General features: G+C 39.3%; 1 protein-coding gene across 28 annotated transcripts in view; it reads right to left on the reverse strand.

Annotated features, from left to right (window-relative positions):
• Nucleotides 1-17,689, reverse strand: part of LOC138916605 (olfactory receptor 5W2-like) — a 184,394-nt gene that overhangs the window by 152,762 nt on the left and 13,943 nt on the right. For 18 of the 28 annotated variants that reach the window (XR_011423890.1, XR_011423888.1, XR_011423887.1 and 15 more), the window contains exon 2: nucleotides 2-146. Coding sequence is in view for 14 of the 28 variants with exons in the window: in XM_070229536.1 (XP_070085637.1) it covers nucleotides 2-139 (138 nt within the window). In the remaining 14 variants the exon portion in view is untranslated. Of the gene's footprint in view, nucleotide 1; nucleotides 147-3,409; nucleotides 3,488-7,150; nucleotides 7,287-17,689 lie in introns of those variants that run through there. The other 10 variants (XR_011423884.1, XR_011423885.1, XR_011423886.1 and 7 more) reach the window with 2 other exon arrangements.

A 17,689-nucleotide genomic window follows, 5' to 3' on the forward strand; every position in this document is an offset into this window, starting at 1 on the left:
CTCGCATCTGCTTGGCTTCCCACACTGATGTATCTATCACGGCCAGGAAGCGCGGTTTGGTAGTAAGTTGTCTCCTCCTGCTGAGGGGTCTTGGCATTCTTCGCAGTGAGGAAAGCCACTGCCAACTCCAAGTTTCCATTGCTATCCTTCAAAGATCAAGAACAGAACATCAAATATTTTGGAATAACTCTGTACATTCTCACATGATTTATGTAAGCTTTTCCATAACAACTAATTCTCAAAGCAAAAATCATTTTCAGATTCAAAATCATTCTGTGTGATTCTGATTTTATAGTATAAATTCATCATAAACAAAGAACACTATATCAATGGTAATTCCTTTCTCTATTAATTAAAACTACTAATATAACGTAAAAATCAACTCTATAACTAATTTCTCAGTTTTCCATTACTTTCATATCTGCTTAACAAAAGCCAATCACAAACTTGTACTTCTAAACAAATGAACAAACTAAAACATGTTTTCTGGAACTTGCCATATACAAGGATGAAAAATGAATATTTAAAACAGTGCTTCTGCAAATAAGAACAAAAAAAGGTATTCCCTTTAAAATGGGTGCTGAACACATACCTAAAGGCAAACTTAACAAGCAAATGTCAAAGACTTATAGGAAGAAAATAGCAAAATGTTCTGAAGCTTGACAGTATGGAGAAACACAAAGAACTCCTAGACAGAAATACTCAATACTGTCAAGATAACAATCCTGCCCAAATTAAATATAAATTTTATGTAGTTCTCATCAAAAGCATACCTGGACAAAATTCTAAAGTTAATTTAGAAGGAAGTAGCTGCTAAAAAACTAAGAATTTTTGAAACAGTAAAATAATAAGAGACCTGCCCAGTTATATCTCTATATTTTCTGTCCAGTTAACAATAAATATAACACTAGCTCTATGACAGCTAGTTGAAACAACATTAGGAAATCCAGGTATTAATAATGAAGTTATCTCTGTGACACAAGGCCAGAACACATTAAGATTGTGTAGGCCTTAAGAATTTTAGGATACGAGAGGAGTGTATTAGGAAGCCAGTCGAGGGTTCTGCCTAGAAATGACCTGGTATGACTTACATTTTAAAAGGATCATTCTGGCTGTGTGTTGAGACTATAGGAGAGAAAGGGCAGAGAGTCTATTATTTGCTATCATATTAAATGTAGGGGGTGATAGAAGGAGAAAGATTAGAATGATTCCAAGATTTGAGGAGTGAACAACTAGAAGAATGAAGTCCCCAACCCACCTCGACTCCAACTCTAGGAGCTGCTGAAGAGATAAAGTAAGAGTACAGTTGGAAAAGCACCACTGCTTTCACCTTTGTTATCTGTCACAACCACTGTAAGATTCTCAAATGACTCATCCAAAATACAGGTATAACATATCCCATAGTTAGATAAGTAAACTATAGTAAAACAACTTGCAATAACAACGGCTAAGATTTACTGAGCAGTAATATGTGCCAAAACATGTGCCAAGTACTCTTCACAGACTACCTCATATAATAATTAGCTGACTACAACAGGGACTTACACAACGAGAAGGTCACTTACTTTGCGAAGCTAAAAATAGATGCTCAAAATAAATAAAAGTGCTGAAATCAATCAACGACATGTGGTTCCCAAAAGTAGACTCCATATCAGTATTTTACTGAGAGACTCAACTCATTAATAAACCTCTTACAAATTTATACCGGGCAACAATTAAGGTTTAAGTACACTGTTTTCACTTCCAGCTACTGAGAACTGAAATGAAAGTTAAAAAAAAAACTAAGGTCATACAGCTTACCTCAAAGGAAAGGTGGACAAGAATTAATTTGATTAATTCTTTGCATTTATTTAATTAAACATATTCTACATGTTTCCCAAGTCAAGAAAAAGAAAAGTGCCCTGACAAGGTACCGAGTGTAGTGTCACACTCACTGACACAGAATGGAAAAAGTACATTCTGAAAATAGACATGATTTAGTCATATTTATCACAATAAAGAAAGGACTAGTGGGGCCGGTCGAGTGGTTGAGTTCGCGTGCTCCACTTTGGCAGCCCAGGGTTTTGCTGGTTCGGATCCTGGGCGCAGACATGGCACCGCTCATCAAGCCATGCTGAGGCAGCATCCCACATGCCACAACTAGATGGACCCAAAACTAAAAATACACAACTATGTACCGGGGGACTTTGGGGAGAAAAAGGAAAAATAAAATCTTTAAAAAAAAAAAAAAGAAAGGACTGGCAATCATCTAAACATCATCATATAAACTGACATACAACACATTTGTTTCCTCCCTAAATGCTTACAGTGGCTTCATAAACCCTGCATTAATGCTCTAAACAGTACTGCTTCATCACTGTCCTGATGAGGCCAAAACGAAGCAAAGCCTCTAGTGAAAGCAGAAATTAAGTGTGATGCTCTGGGATCAGGCCACTTGGTTTCTATTTCAAACTCCTCCACATACTAGCTGTGTGATCTTGATCAAGTCACTTTAACCTCTGTTTCCTCATCTTTTAAAAAGGGATGAAAATAATACCCCATGGAGTTATTAGGAATAGCACCTAGTACTGTAAGTGCTTACTAAGTGCTAGTTGTTATCACTACTATTATGAGGATTATGATTACACTCACCTAAAAGATAAATTGCTTCCAGACACAAATGAAGAACTTTTGTGTCAACATCAAAAATTATATAATTTTGTCTCATGGAGCAAATGCCAAAGGATTGAAGCTGTGTGTATGCCTACAGTGGAAAAAGGCTCTCACTGCAAGCCTTTGTAGCTATATATATATATATATATATATATAGTTCTTGAACATCTTTCACTCGCTTGATCTTTTCCATGTGCATACCCATGTGATTTAACTCATGTGAGTGCCTCTGTGTGGAAATGAGAGTACTTCATAAGACACAACAAAATGATGCATCTTATCTGTTGCATATACTCAAAAGTTTGATGTTGAATGTTCTTAAGGTAAATTACTTGAATGTTAGCCAGTTTCTATTTCTCCTTCTTGGAAGGAAAAAATGTAAGCTTTTGACTCTCTATTAATTTTCTATTTCTCCCTCCTCCTCCTCTCTCTACTCTCCCGCACCCTCTGCCCCTATTTAAACTCTAAAATCACAGTTCTTGAGTAAAACCAGCCATTAGCAATTGGATTCACATCCCCCTATTTTGCATGAAAAGTGTTTCCTATGGAGAGAAGTCATCTGTCACTCCAAGGTATGCTGGAAGCTAACATGCTCAAAATTGCTGTATACGTTAGCTAAGGCTCTTACTTTATACAAGTTCTTTCCTATATCTCTACTACTACCACACAGTATAACTAAAGAACTCAACTTTCAAATATGGCAGGCAGTAGAGATGAGGGTGTAACACAACTGTAGGTCATAAAACAGAGGCCATACCTTCAAAGCTTGCTGTAGTATCTGGGCATCGTTGATCCCAGTAATTTCTCTCAGCTGATTCAAAAATGTCTGCTGGTGCTAGAAGAGAGGAAAAACCAAAATCATTACACTCTGAAATCTGAAAATATACAAGGACAAGAAAATAAATGACCTTTGGGCAAACAAACAGAAAACAAAATAAACTAGAGTAAAAAAGAAAAACAAAAACAGGGGCAGGCCTGGTGGCACAGCAGTTCAGTTCCTACACTCTGCTTTGGCGGCCCGGGGTTTACTGGCTTGGATCCCATGTGCAGACATAGCACTACTTGTCAAGCCATGCTGTGGTAGGCGTCCCGCATATAAAGTGGAGGAAGATGGGCACAGATGTTAGCTCAGGGCCAGTCTTCCTCAGCAAAAAGAGGATTGGGAGCAGATGTTAGCTTAGGGCTAATCTTCTTCAAAAAGAAAAAACAAACAAACAAACTTGAGAGAGACTGAACAAATTTCATTCTTTTAGGAAGAAGGAACCATGCTGTGGGGAGCCCTTATTTCATTTTCATGTTTCCAAAAGGGAACTTCTACATTACTTCCCAAGAAGAAGTCTTACTGAATTAACAATTTCTGGTCCATTCTTCACCACCTCATTTACGCCACCCGACAAGAAAAGGAGTGGTTAGCATGAGGCTAAGCCTGAGAAACTAAGGAAAACAAGTATCCATTGGGTTACTTTAACTAGGGCATGGGACCAGTGATGGAGATCGAGGCAGCTCTGGTAATCTCTCCCTGTCCCTATGGACAGCCAGCATCCAGGCCCCTGGGATATGTGAAAAAGACACGCTTTTGGCAGGCCATGCACTAGGTGAGTGTATTATATCACTGGCATCCTACGATCTGTCTGAGGAAAAAGAGGACCATCTCATGCTCCCATCCGTCATAAAAGATCCTAAACAGAATTGATCATTTGCCCCCATTTGCTTCAGATCTGTTTACAGTCTACTGGTTTATATACCATATAATCTATTACACTCTATTGGGGGGATAGCATCCCACTACCAAACCCTTCCCTGAACTTCCCTAATTAAGAACCATGTTCCTCCCTACATCTCTGTATTTCTCAAAACAAGTTCCCAAAAACTGTAAGACAGCACCACGACATAATGCAAGCTCAAGGGATATGATCTGGAGGACAAGTCGTCACTAGAATGAAAGGATCTGCAGAAATCTTTCTTGAAAATGTTTTACAGTCATCTCAGTAAGAATTTTATGGGGTGAAAGTTTAATGAGAAACAGTATAGTTACACAGTTTCAAATTCTTCCGACAAATTATAAAGAGAGAAAAAGTAAATTTATACTGAAGAAATCTAACAGATACCAACTCAACCAAGTGATCAGAGCTAATATTACCAATAATGGGACTGACAGCGTGTGCCTCTTGATATGATATGATACACCAAGAAGACAATATCACCTGTGGTTTTCCTGCCAAAAACCATAACCTGAATCTAATCTTGAGGAAGTATCAGACATCCAAACTGAGGAACATTTCGCAAAATAATTATTGTGTTATCTTCAAAATGTCTATATCATGACAGACAAAGGACAAGTTTCCAGATTAAAGGGGACCAAAAAGGCACGGTAACCAAATGTACTGCAGGAGACCACATTGCATCTCAAACTAAACGCAATACAGGATATTGTTCGGACAACTGGAGAAAGATGAATGCGGACTGCTTAGTAATGATATTTTATTAATATTAAATTCCTGAACTTGATAATGCACTATAGTTATTTAAGAAAATATCTTTTTTCTTAGGAAATACACCCTGAAGTATTTAAGGGGGTAAAGGGACATGATGTCTGCAACTTACTCTCAAATGGTTCAGGAAAAAAGTTATGGGAAGTTCTCTGTACTAATTTCGCAACTTTAAATTTGAAATTACTTCAAAATATAAAGTTTTAAAATGTTATGCATACAGATTTGTTGATGTCAGGATTGCAAAACGTGCGTCTCAAAACATGCTTGACAATTTAAACATGCATAATGTATATACATTCAGAAGTGAAGGGTCCTAAAGAAATTACAAAATGAAATGAAAGAAAGAAAGAAATAAAAGCAATTTGAAAGTCAGGTTTGAGAGAACGTAGTCGAGATATCTTTTACAAAAGCCACACATATAAGTTACAAATTATATTCAGCTACATGTAACAGAGTCCCATCTAAATAGTAGCTTCAACATACTGCAGTGTCTTTTCCTAATATAATTAGACTGGAGGTGGGCAGTCCAGATCTGAGAAGGACAGCCCACAAGATATCAAGGATCTAAGCTCCTTCTGTCTTCCCACTAAACATTCCTATATATGACATTCAGCAAGTGTCTGTCACTCCATGTCTCCTCATCCAGCATCCTGTCCAAGTTCTAGGTAGGACAAAGGGAAGGGCAAAGGACAAAAGGTGTCTGCCAAATGATTCTGCCTTCTTTATCAAGCCCTTTCTGGCGACTTCCACCTAAAGCCTCACTGAACACAACAAAGCCTCCTGACCACTCATAAGTGCAAAAGCGGTTGGGAAATGTATTTTTCAGCAACGCAAAAAGCCACTCTGAAGATGAAATCAAGGCTCTGTTTGTTAGGGAAAAGAAAGAACATATACTGCATAGGCATTGGCAGTATCTGCCATGCCATCAATGAATTTTCATTTCCATAAAAATCTTATTAAAGAGTTGAGATAACCAAGACTATCTAAGAATAAAATAGATAATAAAGTACATAAACAAGGTCATATAAATGCCAAGAAGAATCAAAATAGTTGAATAAAAGAACCAAATTGCCAAATTTCCAGGGCTGAAATACAAGAAAAATAAAATTCTTTTTAAACTTGTCAACTTTTCTACTTTCTTTTAAAAAGTTAACAATAACTAAGCAACAGAACCATGACTAAGTTACATAATACCCAACATTACAAATTAAAGATGTATAAAAATTTTACAGAAATTCTCCTTATCTAATTCAAGGCTTTATTTTAGTGAACATAAAATACTTGAAAGATTTTATAAGCCTGTTTGCAATTTCACCACCACCAGCACTCCAAACTCCATCCTTTACACAGAGCATTATTTGCCTCAACTGCGAATTATTCAATCCTGCATCGGGAAAGACTATTGAATACCCCAAAGAAATTACTCATTTGTACAAACGTCGCTGGCCATTATTTATAATGCTGGAAAAATGAAAAAAGATGCAAATGTCCTTCCACTAAGGAAGACATTCTAAACTTTAATGTACAGAAGAATGACCTGATGAGTTTTCTAATAATGATGATTCCCCGGCCCCACCCCAGAGACTGTGATTCCAGGAGGGTGTGAGTTAAGGCTAATAAACCTGTATTTTTAATAAGCATCTCAAATGATTTTGATACAGATGGACAAATCCAAACAACTGTATATTTTTAAGTAGTGAATCTATATAGAAGGTTATCTTTACAAAATCGCATTAAGCTGAAGTGGTAGGATACAAAATAGTATACATATACATTAATGACAAGATGAAATGTAAATACAAATGTAAAACCCAGAAAACATTACAGGGCCTGTGTTAGACTCCCAATTCTCCCATCTCTGCTCTCACACCTTTTGCAACTTTTCCCTTTCTCTCACTAGAGATACCATATATTTCCTTGCTGCATTGAGGAGCTTGACCATGTGACACACTTTGACCAATGACATAATAGCAGACAGCATGCAAGCAAACATGAAATGTGCTTACATGGTTGGGCTTGCCCTCTTCATCTTCTTCCTTAAGAAGAACATGACCTGGGAAGCCCACTTGCTCCAGAAGAATGAGGCGCTAGTAGAGAAGAGCCACTCCAATCAACCCACAAATCTGTGAACGTGATGATAATATTTTGGTATGTCACCAACTTTTGCAGTGAGCTGTTATGATGTTAGTTGACCGATACAGAGTGCAATAAGAACATTGAGTATTTTATCAAGAAAAGCAACATCTTTGAAATTTTGTTAGGGTTTGGTATTTTATCATCTTTCACGATTAAGTCAGCTAAAACCTAGGAAAAAAAATAATCCAGATGTATCTCTAGCATAGTTTTATGACCGCATGAATTTTGACTGAAAATGAAACAATGAAGAGAAAAAGGATTAAGGTGCCAAAGAAGGCTGAGCAGGAAGGAGAGAAGGTGAAAGAACTTTCTCAGCTAAGTTACCAAGAAATGGGAGAGAAATCGAAAGAGGTGACCTATGAGAAAAATTCTCAGTTTATGGCAGAAGAACCACCTCATTTGTAAGGTTTTCCCCTTTGTTATTGGCATCTTACAGCTGTGCTTCTCCTGTCTTTGAAAACCTGCTCCTTCATTTCCCGTAATCATGTGTTTTTATTGCTGTTATTTCTGTTGTGATTAAGAGCCTGGTCTTTCTTTCAAGGTTTCCATTTTCCTATTTACCAAACTTCTGGTCTGTGCTACACCCTGATCCTCAACTGAAAATGTCTTGCATATGATTCTCTCCTCCTTGACAAGCAATTTGGGATCCAAGGTGGATCCAACCCACTTGCATGTCTAGAGCTCCTCTTCTGAGCTCTGAGGTCTTCCTTGTACAGATTTCATATCTAATAAGCATAAGGAGGTGAGTGCAACATATTCACGCTTGTTAAAAAGAAGGCAGCAGGGGCCAGCCTTGTGGCCGAATGGTTAATTTCACTTGCTCTGCTTCAGCGGCCTCGGGTTCGCAGCTTCAGATTCTGGGCACGGACTTAGCATGGCTCATCAAGCCATGTTGTGGCAGCAACCCACACAGAAGAGCTAGAGTGACTTACAACTAGGATATACAACTGTGTACTACCGGGGCTTTGGGGAGAAAATGAAAGTTGGCAACAGATGTCAGCTCAGGGCCAATCTTCCTAAATAAATAAATAAGGAGACAGCAGGCCCAAAATGGAGTCACTAATGTTAAGGCCCCACAGTCAGAAAACCAAGACTTAATACCTAACCTAATTTGCAGTTTCAACTCCCCAGGAATGTAACCTTGGACCAGTCAACACAGAATTTCCTGGTCAGCCCTAGTGGGTTATCCACTGATAGACCACTTCCATTCCCCTTAGGAGGGCAACCTTGCCTAAAACAATGCATTCTTTGGTAATAATTGCCTTTTGTCCCCTCCCTCTCTGCCTTTAAAATCATTTCTTTTCTGCAACTCTATGGAGCTCCTTTCTATTTGGTAGACAGGATGCTGCCTGATTCATGAATCGTTCAATAAAGCCAATTTGCTCTTTCAAATTTACTCAGTCGAATTTTTTGTTGTTTAGAAGATTTGGTGGCAGCAGCAGAACTAAAGGAGACTTCCAGTGGCATTCAGGGACAACAAGAAACACAGGCATGGTAGTTGCAAACCCGTTTTTGAGTTCACTGTCTTTCTCACCATTTCCAAGGGCTGTGGGTAAGTTCCCTCTGGGTTCTGAGCTCGGCTCTCTTTGCACTGAGCTCCCAATCTAACTGGCTTTCCAGTTAGTTCCCCATTTGTCTAGAATCACTAGTTCCACGTTGGGAGCTGCTAGCAGTTTGGACCACAATGCCCTATTTGATTGGAAAGTCTAGCCCTTGGTTATGTTTCCAGATTCCGGGTTGGGAACTGCTGGTGGTTTAGTCTGCAGTTCCCCATTTGTTTGGGATCCTTCCCCAGATTCCACGGTGGGAACTGCTAGCAGCAAGTGCACTTCCCCATTTTTTTGGAATCAGTCCACAGTCCCCATTTGTTGAGGTCTGTTGGTTCAGTCGTTCCCCAGTCTCAGGTTCCAATGTTGGGAACTGCTGGTTTTGCCTTAGGGCCTTTTCTTGGCCAGGAACAGTAACATCTCTTGGTTACTGCCGATACATTAAGGTGCACCTGTCTGTCTGGTTTCATGTAGACAAAGGCTAACGGGAATCTCTGAAGTCAAAAAATCACAAAAATCATGGGCACAGATCAAGTATTTAAAGGCTGTTAGAGAGTGCATCACCTAACTCAAAGACTCCTGTCAGGAGAAGGTGGTCACGGAACAGGTTAGATTGACACCAGGCCACCTGCCAACCTCAAGAAAACTTCCATGCAACGAGGTATACTGTAAAACACACACAATCCTCAACCCAGCAGCACACTCTTTTTACACATTAATTTGGCTCCAAAAAACCCAAAGTCTTAGCTAACGGGATCTTTAAATTCTGAAGAGTCAAGCATGCCACCTCCTGGCACACCTATTTATTTTATGGCTAAGAACTATGGCCCAATAATAAATTGCTCAATAAAGTCAATTTGACTTTTTAAATCGACTGAGCTGAATTTCTTTTCCTTGTTTTCTTTTTTGAGGAAGATTAGCCGTGAGCTAACATCTACCACCAATCCTCCTGTTTTTTGCTGAGGAAGACTGGCCCTGAGCTAACACCTGTGTCCATCTTCCTCTACTTTATATGTGGGATGCCTGCCACAGCACGGTTTGATGAGCAAGCGGTGTGTAGGTCTGTGCCCAGGATCCAAACCAGCAAACCCCAGGCCGCCGAAGCCGAGCACGTGAACTTAACTGCTGCACCACCAGGCCAGCCCCCTGAGCTGAATTTTTTGTTGTTTAACACACTGCTCGACCAAGAAGGGCAAGGCACAATGTTCAAAGAGATTCAGTGGCTTGCAAATACCACAAAAATCAATAAGGAACAAGCCAAGACTACCTACAGACCTTCAGATTCCTTCTTCAAAGTAATTTTTACTACATGATGACATCCTTAAGTGCCTACTCTGTGGAAAAGACAGTAGTATACACTCCAGGGAGAAGGAGACATCAGTAATTTCAATATAAATTAAAGATCAGAGGGTTTCATTGAAATTCTTTCCTCCCTCAGTTGACCCTACTTAATGTTGGGTCTGTTTTAAATCTGTTTCAGTAAAGACTGCAGAATATTTAACATCGGTATAACTTTTTGAGGATCAAAAAAAGGGGATCACTGGTTTAGGCCAAGGAAAAAGATAAGCAATTATGCTCTTGCTGTATGCCAGACTCTGCTTTAAGTGTTCCCAGCATACAATCTCATTTGACACATGCAAATGTGCACATGCACACACACACCCTCTAGGAAGTTCCTCTCATTTTATAGCTAACGGGCTTCAAGAGATGAACAAGTGCAGAGACAGGAATGAAAACAGAGTTTTCAAATCCCACAGCCCATGTCCTTTCCATATTTTCTCTCCTCTACGGTACCTGATTTTGAAGATTAAAGATGCAGTAAAAAATGTAAGCGGTGGAAAAATCTCCTAGCATGTTGATGTAAAACACTTAGATAGCGGTACGAGAAGACTGGCGCACTGCTGACTAGAAGGCAGGAAAGCTTTCTGTGTTAAGGGGTGAATGCCTCATAAGTCAGTCATTGGTTCCTTTAACTGCATTTCCAAATATAAATAAAACTTGGTTTAGCGCAAAAGAAACAAAGCCAAAGTCTCCCTCTTCAGGGGAAAAAAAGGCAACTCTTAGAATGACCTCTAAAAAAACTTCCAAATTCTCTTAGAAAAAAGGAAAAAACCCCAATGAGATAGACAATCCCAAGGCATTCTTAAACTTCGAATCATATGCACTAAAGACTAAAGTATTTCCGGCACTGAGTGGTAAGCAGGTCAAAGTTACCTATCAATGAAAGGATTAATAACACCACTGCCTTTAAAGTACATAACCATAGGCACATCTGTTTCCACAAATACCTTCTGCGTCTATCTGATAACACTAAACTGCCCTAGTTCGTATTATCTCACCATAACAAGAAACCCCCAAACTTCGTTGACAGATAATTCCTAGTACACGTGTCCTTCAAATAGCTCTTCGTAAGCCCCAAACCTGCCCCTGGCCAGCTAAAAGCTATAAGCAAAAAACAAAAACAAAAAACTTTTATTTGCTGAGCCTTGTCTTTTATTTTTATCTCTCATTTTAAGGAGGACAACATGATCTTTCATTTCCCTTCACATGTAATATTCCGTGAACTCTCTGAGAATTTTCCTGCAGTACAATCCTTATCATGGCCTCACGGGCTGTCTGCAGGCTGCGGCTCTCTCTAGCCTCACCTTGCACTACTTTCCCATCTTCCTCTTCCCTCTAACTTTTATTCAGGGTCTACAAAATACCACTCTGCTTCCTGATTCAAAGATCGGTGTATATTCAGTTGCCTTCTGTGAAGATTAGAGGTTCTCCTGGCACTCACCACATTATAATAATATACTACGGTTAATCACCAGATTCTAAGTCCAAACGGAGCACAGTCTGTCTATTTCACTCATCACTGTAGTCCTGGCAACTAGTACCAGTGCTGGCATGTGGTAGGCACTCAATAAATATTGACTGAATAAATGAACATAGCAGAGTTTACAGCGGGTAAGTGGACTAAGTCAGATCACAGGGCTTGAACTCATCCACAAGAAAGAGGTACTAATTACTGGAGACAGGAACAAGAGGCATACCTAAATCAGGCCCACTTACTAAACAAACTTTCTACACTCTCCTACAGTCTATCTAGAATTTCCCAGAAGGCTTCCTTTCTTAGTTCTGGTCCTGTCAATCCTGCTTGAAGGTGAGTGTACAGGACAATATTATTGAAATTCTCCACTGCAAATACCCCAAAGAGCTATCTCATGAATGGCTGGGGTACCTTGTACTTCCTACTGGCACAGAGCCAAGGTTTATCTCAACCTTTTTGGGTTAACAGCACGTCAGTGTTAAAGTAAATTAATCATATATCACTCTGGGTGTAAAAATCTGAAGATGTGCTCTTTTTTTTATATAAATGAAGCAGGTAGTTTTTTGTTTTTTTTTTAAGATTGGCACCTGAGCTAACAACTGTTGCCAATCTTCTTTTTTTTTTTTTCCTGCTTTGCTTTATCTTCCCAAACCCTCCATACATAATTGTATACCTTAGTTGCATGTCCTTCTAGTTGTGGGATGTGGGACGGGGCCTCAATGTGGCCTGACGAGCGGTGCCATGTCTGCGCCCAGGATCTGAACCCTGGGCTGCCGCAGCGGAGCACCCAAACTTAACCACTCGGCCACGGAGCCAGCCCCAAGATGTGCTTTTTTATACTTCACTATTTACATTTAGACTTAAAAATGCCAGAATTTCTGAATTTAAAAAACCTTTTCCTACCTTTTTACAGAATCCCAGAGCTACAAACAATCTTTAAGCATTCACATAATCCAAAAAAAAGAAAAAGGAAGAAAAGTAAAGAAATGAGATGCTTTACGGGAAGCAGGCAGCAAAGAGCAATGGACATAGTTGGTCCTCAGTAAATGTTTGTTTCCATCCTTCCTCACCTCAGAGTTCATACCCCACCTGCCACCTCAACCCTTCAACCAATCTAACATCCACATAATGTCCATGCCCCTAAGAGAATCCCCCATCCCTATTAACTAGTAGACAAAAGAATGCATCATAAGTAGAAACTCTACATGCAAAAAATATTGTTTCACTGCACTATAAGCTAAGTCCATACAGAGTTACACACATTTCCAGGCCAAATAAGAACCCAACATGATGAAACATGGTTTCTATGGGAACATGCATTTTGAGTTTCAAAAACCCAATTTGTAAAAGCTTTTGGAACAGTGTGCTTTTAAATTAGAGCGCCTATATTCTGGAAAACATGTGGGTAAAAAAAAGTTTTGTGAATCAAATGACATCCTTGAACTATGACATCAGCAGTTTAGACAAAATACATTTAACTTGTTTTTGATGCTAATAATCTGACTGATTCCTACTATATCTATCTTGTCCAATTAAATCTTTACATATCTCTAGTTTCCATACTTAAATTTTCATAATTAACTTACAGTCCAAAAATAAAATCCCTCTACTAATAAAACAAAATAAACTACAACACTATACGATTCCTAGCAGCTACATCTGTCACAAACAATTCCTTACAGCAAATATAGTTTTTGGTCATACTAATTCCACACATAACACACCCTCCAGACTATCAGAAACTCCATTCATCTAGATAAAATGCTAGGTGTAAAAAAGCATATGCTCTATACCACTTTCTTTCCTGGACCCATAAAACAGCTACTGGCAGAAGTGTCCCCACCTCCAGCACCTCAGCAAACTTGCCCGCTATCCAGTGGGCTTCAATCACAACCTCTCCAACAAAACCTGAATCTGAGCCTCAGGGCTCGTGGAGGACCTCTCCAAAACTTACTCCTCCTTTTCTTCTCTAGAGTTTTCAGTCTTTAGTAGCCAATCACCGTTACTAGTGAATCGTATTAAACTTTCCCTGTCCAAATTATTGTGTGTTTTCCGTGTCCTAACTGGACCCTTACTGATCTAACTTCCTTACAAGCAATTTTTGTATTCTAACAATATATTCATGATGTAATTCTGTATTCTTAGGAGACTAAACATCAGAAAAAATTAGGAAGGAAAAAAGTTAACCATACATGCAAAGTTCTATCCTAGAACTCTCATTTACTATGCACTTATTAAAAGTATATAAAGCACCAGAGATTTCATTATGTAGGCACAATTGATGGAAATTATTGGCCACTGGTGACTGAACTCACTCTCCAGGCCCTCTCCCCTCCCTGGACTGGGGAACCGGCTGAAAGTTCTAACCCTCTAATCACAGTGGTTGGTTTTTCTGAGGTCCAGCCCCTCTCCTGAAGCTATCTTGTCCTCCAACCAGAAGTTTTCTCATTAGCATACAAAAGACAGTAAATTTCAAGAGTTACAGGAGCCTTGTAACAGTGACCAGAAAAAAGGACTAAATAGTACACATTAGTGTACAGTTGGGCAAAATCCTCTAACACAAATCCTGTTTAATAACAAAGTGCTGAATATCTCGTGTAATTTATTGAGTATCGTACTGAAAGCGAAACACATAACGGTTTATGGGTTCAGGACTGTTGTAAGTGTTATCAGCCTCGTGATCGCGGGGCTGACTGGGAGCTGTGGCTCGCTGCCGCTGCCCAACGTCACAACAGAGGAGTGTACCACATACCGCTAGCCTGGGAAAAGATCAAAATTCAAAATTCAAAGTACAGTTTCTACTGAATGCATTATCAATTTCACACCAATGAAAGTCGAAAAATCCTAAGTAGAAACATAGTAAGTTGAGGATCATCTGTATCCCACTCTACACTAAACCACACAACCTGTTCAGTTCAACATTCTGCTTGAGAGATACAGCAATAATTACAGCACATTTACAGTAGTCTCCCCTTCCCTGTGAGAGATACGTTCCAAGACCCCCAGTGGATGCCTGAAACCACAGAGAGTAGCAAATCATATATATACTGGTTTTTTTCTATACATACATACCTATAATAAAGCTTAATTTATAAATTAGGCACAGTAAGAGATTAACAATAATAATAAAATAGAACAATTATAACAATATGGCATAATAAAAGTCACCCAAGATCTTAACAACCTCAGCATAAGATTTTTTTCTTTTCTTAAGTTGAGAAGTTTTACCTTTTCACTTAAAGCTTCCCTTTGGCATATCCGAATTGCATCCTCACTACTCTTGCGCTTTGGGGCCATTATTAAGTAAAATCATGGTTACTTGAAAACAAGGACTGTGATACCACAACCATCAATCTGATAACCCACAGCTACTAAGTGACTAGAGGTGGGTAGCATATACGGTGTGGATATGCTGGACAAAGGAATGACTCACATCTCAGGTGAAATGGAGTGAGACTTCATCAGGCTATTCAGAATGATGCACAATTTAAAACATGAATTGTTTATTTCTGGAATTTTCCACTTAATACTTTTGGACCACAGTTGACCGTGGATAACTGAAACAATGGAAAGCAAAACTGTGGATAAAATGGGACTACTATACTGAGGTATAGCAAAAAATTAAAAAAAGTTTTAAACTATGATCAAACCTGAAGGCACATCTGTGAAAACTACAACAAAAAGGCTGAGAACCCCACTCTAAGACAATGGCTGTCAACTGAGTACCAGAGTCAAAGACGTAAAGTGGATGACAACGGCAATAAAATCTACTCCCAAACTTTAACAATAACTATTACAAGAATATCCTGATGCACATGTATTAATTTCCTTGGCTGAAGTTGGAAGTGCCAAATTAGCTTCTGTAAAACACTACCATTCTGTTAAAATTAAGTTAACCTTATTCTTCCAAATTTTACTAATTTTTTAGTTTTGGTTATATCTAAGTTATTAGTTGGGTTTTGGTCTTGGTGCATAAGAGCTATATAATAAAACATAATAAATTTATGCCTCGTTTACGTTTACGCACACTTCAGTAAAACTATAATGAAAAATACTTTAATTCAAGGGAGAGTCCCTGAGACCTATTTTAAAAAGTCCCAATTCAAGGATAAAAAATATTGTCATCAGGTGGAGCATTAATGAGGAGGAGGAGAAATTTTTCAATACAGTTGCTGGTTCTCCAATCATGAATTTGGACACCTATGCAAGCAATATGCCCAAACTTCAAATCCAAGTGGAATAAGACAAATACTGAAGGCAAAACAAGAAAAAGACTAGAGGACAATAAAAGAGAGTATCTTGGGGCCACCAGGTGGCATAGTGGTTAAGTTCAGCACTCTGCTTTGGTGGCCTGCAGTTCAGTGGTTCGAATCCCAAGCATGGACCCACACCCCATTCATCAAGCCAGGCTGTGGCAGCATTCCACAGACAAAACAGAAGATTGGCACAGACGTTAGCTCAGCAACAATCTTCCTCAAGCAAAAAGAGGAAGATTGGCAACATATGTTAGCTCAGGGCCAATCTTCCTCACCAAAAAAAAAAAGAGAGAGAGAGAGAGAGACCATCTTAATGAAAGAGTATGGAAGTTCAAATAATAAACAAAACTAATCACATATGAGACTAAATTGAAATGAACTTCTATTCATGAAAGAATAGCATAAAGGGAGTAAAAAGACACCCTGAAAATGGAAAAACATATTTTCAAAATAGCTAAGTAGAAAATAAAAATTATCTGTAGACTAAAGAACTCCTTCAAATCAAAAAGGAAAAGGTAACACCACCCAAAAGAAAAAACAAACAAGAGAAACAAACGTAAATTTCACAAAAAAAATCTCAAAGGTCCATAAACACATAAAAAGATAACCAAATAGTTTACCAACAGTAGGATGGTTAAGTTCTGGTGCATCCAGAAGTAAAGATGAACTATAACACAAGGGTCATTTATTTCATGTAAACCTGAACTCTTCCACCTCAGAGCACACACAAAAACAGACTCCACATAAATTACAGACGTAAATGTAAAAACTAAAATGATAAAACATTTTAGAAGAAAACACAGGAAAAAAGCTTTTGCAAATTAAGTTTCAAAAATTTGTTAAAGCATTAACCGTAAAAAAAAAAAAAGTGGTACAATGAACTTCACCAATGTTAAAAAACTCGACTTCATAGAAACTAATAAGAAAATGAAAAGAACCTACATGCTGAGAAAAAATAAATTTATAATTTATAACGACATATTCAGAATATATATATCCCTGCAACTCAATAACAAGATATATCTACAGAAGATATAACAACGGTCAGTAAGGAAAAGACAAAGGCAGCAGGTTCCCAGTACCTCCCGGCCACACTCCCTGACCACCTCCCACCCTCGCTCCCCCTCGCCCCCACAGAAAGCCCCCTGAGGCCCTAAGACAGGCGGAAGAGGAGGAACAGAGGCACTGTTAGTCAGCCCCTCCCTGTGCACATTAAACCCAGAGAGCTCTACCCTCTCTTCCAGCAGTGTGAGGGGTATGAAGGGTCCCTGAGCACCACAGGCACAGCCAAGAATGCACAGAAGGGCATTCACTGCCATCCAAACACTGCAGACCCTGAGTTTAGAATTTGCCTGAGGCAACCCCCAAGATGGCCAAGTAAGCTAATGGCAACATCAATGTTCACAGGGCCCTAGCACCACACCTCCTCGCACTGGACCCCAGCCCTAGGTGGGCTACTCTGATCCCCACGTCCCCAGAAGCCTGGGCCCCTATCCAGCAAACATCACAGAAACCACAAAGCTGACTCCAGTCTGAGCTACGCCACCTTCATCTATCCAGCCACAGCCCCACAGCGCAGACGCAGTGAGCCTTCCCTCTGACACCAGCAGCAAGGACGGAAATACTGTCAGTTCTGTTAGTTCTGCAGTCTTATCACCGACTGGAAGTCCCCGCTCTACTGGGGAAGAAGCCCAAAAGTCAGTTCTGAGAACCTGAATGATGTGACCAGAATAGGCACAAACAGTGTCCACTGACCCCAGGAGGCCTGTGCAGAGAGCTGTTCCGTCCTCC

Source organism: Equus caballus, chromosome 12, assembly GCF_041296265.1.
Source record: "Equus caballus isolate H_3958 breed thoroughbred chromosome 12, TB-T2T, whole genome shotgun sequence".
Taxonomy (NCBI): Eukaryota; Metazoa; Chordata; class Mammalia; order Perissodactyla; family Equidae; genus Equus; species Equus caballus.